Source organism: Bombus pyrosoma, linkage group LG11 (assembly GCF_014825855.1).
Source record: "Bombus pyrosoma isolate SC7728 linkage group LG11, ASM1482585v1, whole genome shotgun sequence".
Lineage (NCBI taxonomy): Eukaryota > Metazoa > Arthropoda > Insecta > Hymenoptera > Apidae > Bombus > Bombus pyrosoma.
The window spans coordinates 11,016,618-11,030,817 of NC_057780.1; the positions used below are offsets into that span (position 1 = coordinate 11,016,618).

A 14,200-nucleotide genomic window follows, 5' to 3' on the forward strand; every position below is an offset into this window, starting at 1 on the left:
CTGTTCAAACAAAATACAGACAAATGTTACAGATTTCTGTCACTTCTGTCATTTCATGCTTGTAGCTGGATTAACGAGAAAAGAAAAATTTGGAAGATGAAATTACCTTCGACCTTGTGACCGTCGACTTCTAGGATCAACTGACCGACCTCAAGACCACCGGCCTCGTACGCTGCTCCATTATCCTGTGAAAGTATAAACTGATTAGTGTTCCGAGTATCGGTAATTTGTTTACCTAACAATAGAACTACAAGTCTGTAATGTATATTTAAGTGTTCTATAGCTATATATATAGACGATTGTAATTAAATTGATCGTTTTAGCATGTGTTTTCATTGATCAAAATTTTTTCGATATGTACAAATATACGCAATACTTGAAAGTTTCCTAAATCCTGATATTTTCTAATATCTTCGTATTCCAATCAATTAAATATTATTTTCCAAATAATGTTAATGCTTATTGTGAATACAAATTTCCTTACATGTATATTGATGATTCTGGGCAGTGGATGTTTGGTGTTGGCACCGCCCTCGATGGCAATACCTAAAATCGACTTGGTTTTCTTAACAGTGATTCTCAGGTTACCCTGATGATCAGGGACCACAAGGGCGCCATCTTCTTCTCTTCTCTCCGACATTTCGCTTCTAGTCAACCTTTGAGCACTGTGATGCCTTCGTGGTGGACCACCGGCACCCCCAGCCCCGGCAGTAGCTGCACCAGAGCCACCCTCTTCGAGGAGCTGAGCTTCTTGCATGTCGAAGCTTCGTGAGAGCTTGTGCGCGAGTTCCTGAAACGGGCACAGCTACGTTTCATCGGTGGAAGTTGAGCCACCCGGCTTCCGGTTGACCTTGTGACAGCCACCGTTTGTTCACTTAGTAGAAAAATTGATTTACATTCCTTTTTGAATGTATTTTCCAGATGTTGTTGCTTCCTTTTAGTTTCTTTGTTTCTTTCGACGCTATTTGAATATTTCGTTTCGAAAGTACCAGTTTGAATTTTCTATCATTTGAAAATTCTGATTTGAACTTTCTACGTTGACAATTCTCATTCTTTTACAATAGAACGAAAATTATATGTTTCTAGTTTTAGTTGTCTCGCTTTCTCTCGAAAAGAAGTTTGAAATATTCATTGATTGAGAACAGAGTGAATATTTTTCAAGTTGAAAATACAAGATCTAACGCGAAAAGAGTTTCGGACACGGTCACTGTCACGCAGTCCGTAAAAGCCACCTCGAACACGCATGATGACAGCACACAAGAGCTAAGGAGGCTGATGCTGACAAGTTCGTGTGCACGCTGTAGTCGAAGGGAGTCCTGGTAGTCTGTAAAGTTGGTTACGCGAAAAGGTTCGTGAAAGGTACGATACGAAAGAATTTCTAACACTTCGCGTTTCGTAACATTCTGTGAAACCTGTGCAAAGTGCAAATACGAATATGAATAAAATTATATATAAATTATTGTCTGGAAAATAACTATTTCTTCATGGACAAGATTTTTTGCATCTCTGGTATCAGACGTTTAGATTTTACAAAAAATAAATATCAATAATTACGTTACTCATGATGACATTTAGGACATAAAATGCATAGTATATCACGTTTGACTGCTTGTACAAGTTTCTCTCAAGTTACACTGTGAGAAGATTAAGAAGTTTAAGAAATATCTTGTATATAAATTTGTATAATTTTTAATTTCGAGAAATTTAATTTCAAATAGTATGTTCATCGTAGTACTTTAGGAAGCGGTATTATCTTTTAAAAAATAACCAAACATCGTCGATCAATGGGTTTCACCAAGTTCGCCTTTGTAGTTACTCCACAGCCAACTTGCATTGTCTACCGGGCTTCGCTTCTCCACAACGATGCACATCTCTTCTTGTTACCTATATGCAATCACAGTCATCGTACGCAACATCGTGTAGAAAAAACGTGAATATGAATAAAAAAAATATACATATATAAATATATATAGCAATAAATATAAATATATCGTGTAATATATTTATATTTACGTACATATAAATAAATATATATATATATATATCTCGATATAGGTATCATAAGAGTATATTAAAAAATTAAGTTTCATGCTTGCTGATAGGCTGGTAGCAGTTGGGTGTTGGTGGTGCTCGGACAGAGTGGTGGTGGTGGTAGTGGTGGTGTTTTGTCGTGCAATTATTTTACGATCGAATTATATTTCATTTCTTTTGTTCTTATCGAAATTGCGATTGCACGATCAACTTTCTTAACGCACGGCATTTAACGAAATTGGTTTTTCAATTTCAATTTGTAACGTGCGGAAAAAGACGAGAGATCATGAGACGATGATAGAAATGATCGTGGCACCGTGAATCCTTGATCAAACCTTTTAAACGAGTACCTTTCCTAGACTAGTCACGTATCTTTCCTCGTCAAACTGGTCGAGTTTCACGAATTTCGAAATTCTCACGAAACTCCTTGCTCTTCGTTCAATTTCCAAAGCAAACTCGGCATTTTTTTTGTTACGTCGCTTGAGGAATTCCTAACTAGTGTTTAACTTCAGTTGTCGAGTCAACTCGCGAGTCCCCCGAGCGAATTCTGACGCGTTCGTTAACATTAGAACTACCAGAGACGACAAAATTACTGATTCGTAATTTTCCATGAGAATCTTGTAGACTTATAGACTTATGGATTTTGGTCGGATTTTATAGATTTTTCAAATTTTACGGATCTCCGAAATTTTCTCTACTTTCTACGCTTTCTAGAATCGTCCAATTTTATCATTTTTAAAGATCCTATAGATTTATATAGATTTGAGTAATTTTTTGGAAAATATATGACAAGATTTTTATATTTTTATTGGAAAATATTTCTCTCCTCAAATTATATATTTTTGCACGTCGCTGTCATTTTGATTCTTTTGATAAAAATTCTGTATAATATTTTAGTTGTCGACAGTTCTAGGGTCAAACGTTTTGATTTATACAGAATTCTCGGTTTCGTTTTGCGAAAAATGAAATTCCACAACGTAGATTCCGGATCGTCTCGAAATTCGCTCGACTTCTATCGCGTGCATCAAATTTCCACCGACACAGATGTATCGGTAGCCGGATCCGTAGGTCACGGTCGACGGGCATGGAAATCGAGCGAATTCGCGAACCAAGTTTCGCGGCCGGCCTCCTGCTTGCATAGAGAAACGCGAATCGCGAGCGGTGAAAGTGTTTCGCAAGCGAACGCGGTTTGTGTGACGAGAACACGCGAACGCACGCGCGTTTATTCGCCCCGTGAATTTCTCTTCCTACGCGTACCTATGTGGATCCCACCTGTCAACTCGTAATTGCGAAATAATTAAAAAAATAACGAAAATGGAAACGGTTCTTCAATAATTCTTTATATTTTACGGCGAAGCAAGAATGGAAAAAAATAAAAGTTTCGGAGAAAAACTTTGATCTGAAGATTTTGTTTGAAATCAACTGAAAATTAAGCAGTCCAAAATTAGGTCACAGAACTGAAATCCAACTCAAAATGTTGTCGTCGTTTATAAATCATCGATATATTAAAAAAAGAACAATCTTTTAATTTTGCCAAAAATAAATAATAGATACGTGGAACTTTATAACAATCGAAATTTTGAAAATTGTAGCGGATGATTAAAATAGATTGGAAAATTTCTCTCTTACAAGACAATTAAAGCTTTGCTTTATTATATTTCTCTTCTGCAGTTTTCAATTAAAATTCTCATTAAAAAACGATATACGAAATGAAAGATTCAAACTATTACATAAAATGTACGTAACTTGTAAATTACATGACGCTGTAGAGATTGAAAATCGATCTGATACAACGACAATAATGCAAATGACGCGTGAACGATGGTCGTCGAACTGAAACTCGTCAGGGAGCCATTTCCTCGCGGATTTTCCGGTTCCCTTCGAGTCTCCTTGTTCGGTGAAAACTTTTGTCTACGCTTTCTCTGCTGATTTATCGTCATCGATGGCGTCCCATTACTGATCGAGACTTTCTTCCTACAAAGATCCTATCTTACGAACTCTACAGCATCGTTCTATCGATTGTCTACGTACGTTCAGGATCCGATTGCACGTTTCTAATCTCTAACAGCGGTCTCTATAGCAATTGAATAACATGAAACGAACTATACTAGCATCTACGCTTCGATTTTACACTCCGTTTACCGATTTTAAAGTCGCGAATATACAGTGACGTGGAAAAGTTCCTAGTCAGAAAGGTTCCTCATTTTATATTCCAAAAGCGATATCTAAAGGAATTTTAACTAATTTAGTAAAGAATTTAAATAATTTAGACTGCGCATTTTTACGCATTTATGGAACATTTAAAGGCTCAAAAATGCATAGAATGCAGGTAAGATGCAAGAATATACAAAATATCTAAAGTAGGGTAGATTGTTATAATAATTACTAAGTGTATGAAATTTTTTCTTAGATTTGATTTCTTTATCTGTGTTTATATATATATAAAAATGTAAATTTGCATAAATGTGTGCAGTCTACTAATATTATACGACAATGTAATAGTACGTATTAACGTTTTATTGCTTTCTTTTGCTTGCTATTCCTTCACGGCCAGTGTCAGTTAAAATTCTTTTAGACATCGCTTCTGGAATATAAAATGAAAAATTTATCCAACCAAAAACATTTGCATACACTACTGTACCTGACTATACAACCTATATCGCTACACTGTATTTCGATGTGAGTAAAGTGATCGTGCATGCCAAGACATCTAAATATAATGTAAAAATACACTTTGACATATGTTCAGACGGTGTATATATAATTATATATTTATGCTCGTGCTCGAACGTTCCTATAATTATATATACATTGCATAGATATTATAGTAGTCGTGCGTTGAATATATAGTTAAGGATAAATCGAAAGTAGCATGTGCAAGACATCTAAGAAAAAACACGTACACACCTAACGCTATTTCGACTAAATTCGCTAACTCTAAGAGCAGAAAAAGGAAAATTGATCTTGGTAAAAAGAAACAGGGATAGAGAAAGAAGTAAGAGACAGACAGATAGAGAAATATATATGTAATGTAACATATAGTAAAAGAAAGACAGAGATCTAATTGGGAGAATTTCATGCCAAAAGGGATGATCATTTCCGATGGCTTGATATCAGACAATTAAATTAAGATAACTTTTGATTTTGAATGATTATCGATCGATCAATGATTTATTTTATTTAACCATCACGTAAATCGATTAAAGATAAATATTTTCTTCTTCATTTTTTCCATTAAAAAATTAAAGAACTCTATACTTTAATATTATAAAAATTGGCGATTTCGCAAGAACTAGAAATTTTCATTCTTTTTAATATATGCGTATCGGAATAACCGCGCGTTTAAAGTTTGCATATTTTCTTCAGTTTATAATACAGGCTTCGTGTAAAATATTGCAAAAGTTTTGCTTCACCAAAGTGAACTTGTACTCAAGCAAGTAGGAAAGTTCTGAGACCATAATGCTATCGAACATTATCCTACTCTCTGTCAAAGAATTAAATTTTTGTTAAACAGGTTTACCGACTAGTTCGTAATGTATTGTCTAACTATTGTCACTACGTTTTACAATCGTATCTATTAGTTACTTTACTAAACATCTCATGGACAACACTCCGAATATTACGTTAGAATTTGTCACTATTTTGTCTATTGATCTAATGTTGGATCCGATGGAACGATACTACTGATGAATAAATTTTTTTGTTCATTTTCTGGAACAGTCCCGATCCCAAAATTTGGCTAAATTTTTACACGCGATATAAAATTATTTTTCAGTCTATTTATAATTAATCACAATTGTCTTTAGTTCAAGAGAAACAAAAGAACGATAGTAATTCTTTGATCGGTTAGACCTTCTTGTATGAATCGATTAGTTAATAAGATAAAATAAAATTCAAAAAATAAATAGAAGAAAAATATTCATCGCGTTCTTCCTGCTTCTATATAGATATCAGAAAATTGTGATTGGCGATCGATTATTTACCTCTTCGATTTACAAACAGTTCGAGGATACGAAGCCTCGAGTCGCAACCAGACAACCGATGCGAAGATCTCGAAAAGTACCTTGAAGAGTTCATCCATCCCGACTCGCGTAAAAAATCGAAGAGCGTTAAAAGCCTGGAAATTTCAGCCTAGCGATGTACAAGACTCGCGGATGGAAATTCGAAAATTTGCATTACTCCAGACGATTTTAACACTAGGGAGCTTTTAAAACACTCGAGATCGGATTAAGACCGGTCAGGCCGTTTAAGTTTCAAGAAAACTCGTCGAGAATTTCACGGTCGTACGTCGCGACTCGGAACGTTTGACGCGACTCGAAACGCTTCGCGAATGACATGGGAGAACAAAGAAACAAAAAATTGAAATTTTGAAGTACAGTGAAACAAGAGAGGCTTTAAAAGTGAAATAAAAAAGAAAGAAAGGAAAGAGGAAAATCAAGAGAAAAATCGATAGACAGAGAGAGGAACGAAAGAGAAAAAAAGAAGTATCTGTGCGTGGTAGACTTTTGTGTGTTGGTGGTTCGTTTAAATTTAAACTTACGAGGGGCCTGGCGCCCCAGTACCAGGATTTGACACGTTGCGTCAGCCCACCGAGCAAGTGGGACCTCCAACCACCGAAACCTCCACCACCTCCACCCTCTGAGCTCCTTTCCTCCCTTCCTTCGTCCTCATCCTCCTCCATATCGCGATCCCTTTCCGTTCCGCCTCCGCGTCTCCCATTACCGATCATCTCGGCGTCGCTACCATCGCAACCACCGTCGCTCTCCTGCGTCGCGACGCCGGGAGAAAAACATCGAAAGCCACGTGTTAGCCCCGTCAGCCGATACAACGTTACATTATAGTGTTACAGTCTCGTCAACGTGAGTTTAGTTTTTCCATTGTCAAGCCTTGCTTCCCTTCGTTTCACTGTGTTTATTTTGTGTTTTGGAATTCCAGAGAGTTTTCTTGAGGGGGGGGGGGGGCGGAGGAGAAAGATAAGGACGGTAGCTGTTGGTCGTTTTTATTATAGAGTTATGTAGATAAGGATTAGTAGTATTATTGGTGTAATATATAGGGTAGATAATGTTAATGGTGAGTTTGAGTTAAAGTTGTGGTTAAGATTTTCAGATACGAGCTGTAGGGATTTAGGGAATTATCCTTGTGACTACTACTTTATTTTAGTACATGGCTTAGCTACGTATTTTATTACATAGCTTACGAAATAACGATCTAGAATTACGTAGGTGGTACTATTATTTTACATGTAAGTTAGAATCTTCCGCAGCGTAGAAGAATTTTCCCATAAATCTTCACGAGGCGGATCATTTTTCTAGTATCAAACTACGCTCTATTTAACGAGTCAGCAGAGGTAAATAAAGCTATTAGGTGAAAATCTAGAGAATGCTATAGTATAGCTGCAAGTGAGCAATATCCATTTTTAATTTCTCGTAAATTGAACACTTTTCTAACATATACAAAAAATACACTAAAGATCTTCTATAAAACTCGTCGATTTCGTACGAACACATTCTTTCAGTGATCCGTGCACAATCTACAGCCATTAGGACCACCAAGAGGGATTCCGTTCTCAATTTTCGCAAGCAGTCAGTGACTGTTCAATCGTCTCGTTAAGTTCCATCCCGGGCAATGGTAACGTGCACGCAACTATTCCGCGATTCCGTTATCCGCTATTAATCCACGGCACGAAGGCGATCGATTTATATCGTAATCGCTCGCGCTGGTGTACGATTTCACGGCGCGGCGAGAAAAATGGCCCCATGGTCCCTGGACGAGCGTGACGCGCGCGGTAATCATCATTATCGCGTCAGGATCGCGTAATCCGAACCGAGCCTTTCCCATCGTATACAACAGAGATAGAATGCGTACAACGAGAACGAAGGAAAATTCTCGTTCCGTGTAGGCCTCCGATAAACCTGAGATTACAGGGAAATCGGCGCGATCACAGTCATAAGTGATTTCAAGGTTTCTCAGTCGGGACCGTAGATAACTTTTGATTGCACGGATCGCGCTTCCTCTTTCTTCTTCTTCTTTTTTTTATCCCTCTTTCTTACTATCTTACATGGTAAAAATGGTTTGTATAATGTTTAGCGATGGATAGAAGCTATGAGGATCGTTTAAAGGAAACTTTCAATCTGAAGGTTTTTATTCTAAAGTTCAGTAGAATGTTCCAGCTATAATCAGACAGGTACGATGATCATAGCTTCTCGAGGAATCGAAAAAGTTGCGATTTTATCTGTTATTTTCTGGCGTTTTTCAGTTCATTTCCGATTCGTGAGCTTTCCTCGTTTCTTCCTCTAGAATTTTCTATTATGGGATACTTGGCCTTTCATTAAGATTAATAACGATTGATTTCTTGGTTTACGACACTTCATTAATTTTATTCCCTATGTTATAAAATATATACATCTAATATATAATATAGGAATTTTTATCTATTTCGTTGCAATTTAATATCTAATTAGAATTTTATATATCAGTTCCCTATGTATTTGTAACATATTTTCAGCCAGCTGCTCGTACAACGTTTCACTTGGTCCACCTCTAAAGAACTCTATCCAATACTAAATATAATTCCAAAGCATCATCTGCCTTTCATTCTCTAAGATCGCATCCACAGAACCGTCATTTGATTCATATTGTCGCATCCCACGCAATCCATCAGGACACAATATGTATTATTCTATAATAGGATCAGCTGGCTGTGCCAATATATAACCACAAGCGTGCAAACAACGAAAGGAGCATCGCGTCGCGGTAGAATTCCGATTGTTCCTGAAACACCTCTCCCGGAGTAGCGTTCGATTGTTTGCAGCAATTAGAACAGGTGTCCGCAATTAGCGGCATGGAGAAGTCTTCGGAGCGCGAAAGGGTCGCGAAACCGGCGTCGTATTTCGCGGAATATCTCCTTAGCGACCGTGGAAGCGTGCAATTACCAACCGCCAATTAATCGTAATTAAGGGACGAAGATCGCCCTGGTGACCGTTTCCACGTACCATTATGTGGAACGTCGCGACCGATCGACTATCTAACCGAATATAACGGGATACTCCGAGAGTAATTCGTCCTCGTGAGGTAATCGTGTTAAGTAATTCGTAGTATATTATCGTTGTGTAGATTGATGGAACAACCTTAATTACTATGGCTAACAGACGGAGTGACGGTAATACAGAATGAAGAAATAAATAGATATGTGGTGAAATGTTGGAAGATCACTTAGTAGTAGCTATTATATATAATATTATATATATATAATATATGTATAATATTTAGCATTATCCTTCTGTATAATTAAATAATCGAAAATTGATTCCAGATATTCGCTATGGCTGTTAAGTTAAGAGAGTTTCGTTAAGTTGATATTAAGCGTGATTTTAGTACATTAATTGTGTGTATAGAGGAGATGAAAAATAAAGGTTGATTGTGGGAATAGAAATTTCGTACGAATAAAATATTTACACCAACCGATTCATGATAAATCTCAAGTTACAATTAAAGATGCAAATCGTTTTATATTTTGGCAAATAATATAGTTATCTTATTATGAATTGTATATTGACCTATTTAACTATTTTTGATATAATATTTATTCGCATTGTTATTTATGTATAGATATAATTTTTTATTCACACTAACGAATAAAATGCCTAAATGAGAATAATGGATAAATTATCAGGTTCAAAAATTGTAGAACTTCATAGATATCTACCTTCTTCCACTTCATAAACCATCACTTATCGATTACCATTAAAAATCAATGGTACCTTCAATCAGTTTAATTAAATACAAAAGATCAAAAGAGAATATTCTATACTTCGTAATATCTGCTATTCCAAGTCACATGATATTACAGAGTAAAATTCAAACGTTCGTTCGCGAGTGATCGAGCACCGAAATTCAACTAGATACATGTCGTTAATTGACCCAGATCGTTATGGGCGTCACCGATTGCCGAGGAGCCGCTTTTCGGCCCGCTTCGTCTTCCTGGTATATAACGGAACGACTCGCCGAAAACTTTCTCCGACGCTGACCTATTATCGGCTTGCCATTATCATCGTTGTTTCGCGCACTCGGTTAAGGTTAGTGGGTAACCGCGGTTTGTTGAATTACGAGCCGAGTGTCACGTCGAACGAGGCTCAGGTTTTTCAGACTGGAACGATATCTTCGTGGAAATCTTCTTATTGCGGATAATATCGCCTTGCTAAGACTGAGTTACACGCAGATCTCTTTTAATTTCTTGTGAGATTTTGAACCACTTAAACAGTGTTTATGCAGGTATCATTATAAACGGTATAAATGTTGCGATGTTTGCTATAGATACGAGGAATTTTTTTTTTTTTATAATTAATACTGCAGGTTATACACCATTTATAATATCTGTGTAGCTACCATAATACCAAAACTTATGATTGGTGCATAATTTATGAGTATTTTATGAACCAATCGTATGATAATTTTTCACAGAAATTTTATTTGATTATTTAATTATTTACCATAGATAAGAAACAATGTGTGTGTTTGCGTGTGTGCGTGTGCGTGTGCGTGTTGCAATGTTATTTGGTATGGATGTCGATCTCATCTAGAACGAGGTATCAATTCCACGATTTCACCAGATCACAGTGGATTTTGCACGTAGGTGTCATTTGAAAACTGCTCTCGAAAGTCTTTGCGTAATGGTTCGACTCGATGAATTTAAAGTCGGAGATAATTCCGTAAGAATCCGATATCGTGAAGTGCAAATAAAATTCTTGTGAGGAGTTTCTTGATCGAGAAAGTCAAATAATTTTATCATAAGAATATTTTCCTCAAGAAACGCGTGTCTCATTTCGTTGCAGACACAATTATGTAAATGACGGTAGTTGCGCAACCATCGCGCAATTCCGTGTATATGTCACGCACATATGCAATATATACAATTACTTACACGACTGTTATGCATTACAGAAGTTTAATTAATGTATTAAATTTTTACTGCTAGGATTATTTATAGCTTACTTTGAAGTAAGTGAATTAACTTATACACGTTAAAGCACTAAAAAAATACAATAATATCATTAGTACAAATAATATTGAAGTACAATAATATCAAAGTACAGAGTATGAGTCATTGTTTTGTCAAGGTACGAGAAATATATTAGAATGGATAAATTGGAAGCTTAAAAAGGAGTTTTGTTGCATTGAAGACCATTTTATCAATTTAACCAATATGGTGGTGTTATATTTATTTCATTGATTTATTTCTGCAACTTTGTATTAGTTCTCTATGTTAACATTGGCATTCGATAGAAAAGTTCAATTCACCACAAGTAACTAATCGTTTAAACTCGTATTTCCACCGTTCCATCCCACCGAATCTATTAAACTTCTCCACTCGATTAAACTCGAAACGCATCGGGCAAAGTATAATTAATCCACAAAGAGTATACCGATTTCGCAATTAAATCGATTCGTCCTGCATCTTGCCTGACCAGAGATTAAAGTAGTCTCTCATCGGATGATGCGTAATACCTGCGGGATTCGACTCAAAATCAATAAAATTGACAAAAATTTTGCTACCATAATTACATTCAAAAGTATTGCAGAACATTTGTCGATAACTACAGTTTTGATAAAAATAAAACGTTACAAAATTGCATCCCAAGTTTAGCGTTATACCCAAGTACTAAATAATCAGAAAGACGCATAGAGAAATTAAAAAGAAAATGTAACCATTTTGCGATAAACAAACGGAATAGAATCTGTAGAACACACGTAAACTCTGCTCGGCTAATAATGCACATAAGTATCTCGAGTAAAATCCCTTGCCTCGAAGCTTGTATCGTTCATTTTTCACGTGGCCGCTGACCCACGCGAGTAGTGGCTCGTTATTAATCGCGGTTCTGCATATACAGTGAGTCATCAGACAGGCCAAAGCCGCGTACAAAAGTAACCACGATAGGAGGATGATCCGTGGATCGAACCGGTTCGAAGATAAGGAAGATAACGAAGAGAAGACTCGTCACACGAGAAATTGATCAAGAAACGAGCCCGTTCCAATTTTCATCGCGGCCACGGAAACGGGCTCGGACTCTGCCGTTGCTTTTTCTCGTCTCTTCTTTTGACCTGCGATCACTGACAATTGCGAGCCGATCGAGGTAATAAATTTCTCGCCACTTAAGTCATAAATGCGACACCGAGGATCATCCTTTTCTCATACCTCTGGAAAAACTCTATGAAGCTCGATTTATTTCTTCGATTCTATTACGATGACGATTCGCTTGAATCTGTTCGAAGGGAATTTAAGATGGATTATGTATGTTGCTGTACAAACTACGTAGTATTAGGTTGTCCGAAAAGTGTCTTTCTTTTACAAACACGTCTTTTACAACGATGTATTTTTATGCAAACATGAAACCTAATCTGTCGAACGTTGTGATCTTTATTTTGATAAAACAAAATGGATAAAATAATATAAAACGAAAAATGTTGTATATCCATTATTTCCTTATAAAACGAAAGAAACTTTTCGGACGACCTAATGCATAATAATATACACAGATGCGTCTTTCCAAATTTATATTTTTATAAAAATTGAATAAACGATTAAAGAAATGACAAGGAAATTATTTATTATTTATTATTCAACAAACATTTAGCGATTTTTTTATTATCGAATAAACATTTATTGGGCAACAAATCTTTTTCAAACTTTTCCTTCCTTTCTCCAACGAAATCTCAAGGTAAATTTCCACCTGAACGAACAGCTCTAAATGAGAAGCTAGCGAGAGAGAAAGACAACAAGAGTAGCAATTAACGGAATATCCGATTAAGATCCAGTCGTGAAGTTTCCCAGGAAGGTCGGTTCTTCTTTCGTCGAAAAGAAGTACCGTTCGGTTGGCCCGTCAATTCTGAGTAATCCTAATTGACCGGTCGGTCGGGATGATTTGCACAGAGGAAAGTCACTTTGAAGATTTGCTAGTTGGCGGAATAAGGTGTAAATAAAAAATGGCGATTTCTCTAGCAGAGAATGACCGATTCTACGTTCTACGTAATTCTCTTGTTTAACATATTCGACTGCTCATTAACATTCGAGGCGGCGACGTTTCCGTGAAAATGTAGACTTGCCTGAGTAAAGTAAATGACGTTTCATGGGAGAACTGTGTCGAATTGTCTCTATACGTTCTAGGTACATGACAGAATTTATAAATAGAAAGTTCAGAGAAACAAAAGGCAGAGAAAGGCGAGAGAAAGAATGCAGAGGTTATATCCGGTGACTCTTTACATAAACCAGAATCCATCCCTCGGTCAAGACGGCCGCTGGCTGTACAAATGTAATTAGTCGGACCTCAATAATCCTAAGGACCTGTCTTAAAACTAAGCATTTTTATTTTACCGTCAAGATCCTTAATTGTTATAAAAGATCTTCAAGTCGAAAAGTCTCTTATGGATATTGTTTAATCAGGTAAAAAATGGGAAGGTCGGGTTTTTCTCATGTTCAACGGTCATTTCTAGCCGTAAACGACCGGTGGTGGAGCGACCAACCCCCAGCAATAATTTTTCCCTGCGACAGCATCGAACTTCACTGGTTTATCAGCCTTAGATCAGTCAACATTTCTTGACTGGTTTTTCATCTGTTGACCGGTCAATGTCTTGACTGGTTCTTCGTTCATTGATCAGCCATCAGTTGTAGCTTACTATCTACACGTCTCTGAGAATACGTCTATAGCCATGACGCGTAGCTATTTATATCTACAAAGTTGTTGGAATAAAGTATATATCATAACCTGTTACTTCAATGTTATAATCAGTCAATCACCTCCATTATCCTAATCGAAATAGGAGATCGACCAATTCGTGGCATCGATTACCTAATCGTAACGAGAATTTACGACTCTTGTTGACGCGATCTACCGCGAAAGCGTCTCTCAGCGAACGGTCGAATAGAAAGAGCTTATATATTTTATGATAAAAATTCGGAGAAAGGAATATTAGAATCCCTGAGACTCGAAGTTTCATAGAGTAATAGGTGAAGTGGTTCTTCTAGGATAAGAACGCGTGTAGTAGAACTCTGATATTGCAATATTGTAAAGAACTTTTCCTCCTGAAAAAAGCGGTATTATTATAATTATCTACGAACTCATTTTTGGGATTGTTGTCGTTTTGCTTGGCCGAATTCGTGGAAAGGTTTATCGCG

General features: G+C 36.7%; 1 protein-coding gene across 9 annotated transcripts in view; it reads right to left on the bottom strand.

Moving 5' to 3' along the window:
* The window catches only part of LOC122572820 (whirlin), a 111,920-nt gene that overhangs the window by 8,417 nt on the left and 89,303 nt on the right, over positions 1 to 14,200 (bottom strand). For 7 of the 9 annotated variants that reach the window (XM_043738318.1, XM_043738322.1, XM_043738321.1 and 4 more), the window contains 3 exons: positions 6,572 to 6,796; positions 485 to 790; positions 107 to 185 (listed from right to left, as the gene is read on the bottom strand). In XM_043738318.1, coding sequence (XP_043594253.1) covers positions 107 to 185; positions 485 to 790; positions 6,572 to 6,796 — 610 coding nt within the window. The remainder of the gene's footprint in view (positions 1 to 106; positions 186 to 484; positions 791 to 6,571; positions 6,797 to 14,200) is intronic. The other 2 variants (XM_043738325.1, XM_043738323.1) reach the window with 1 other exon arrangement.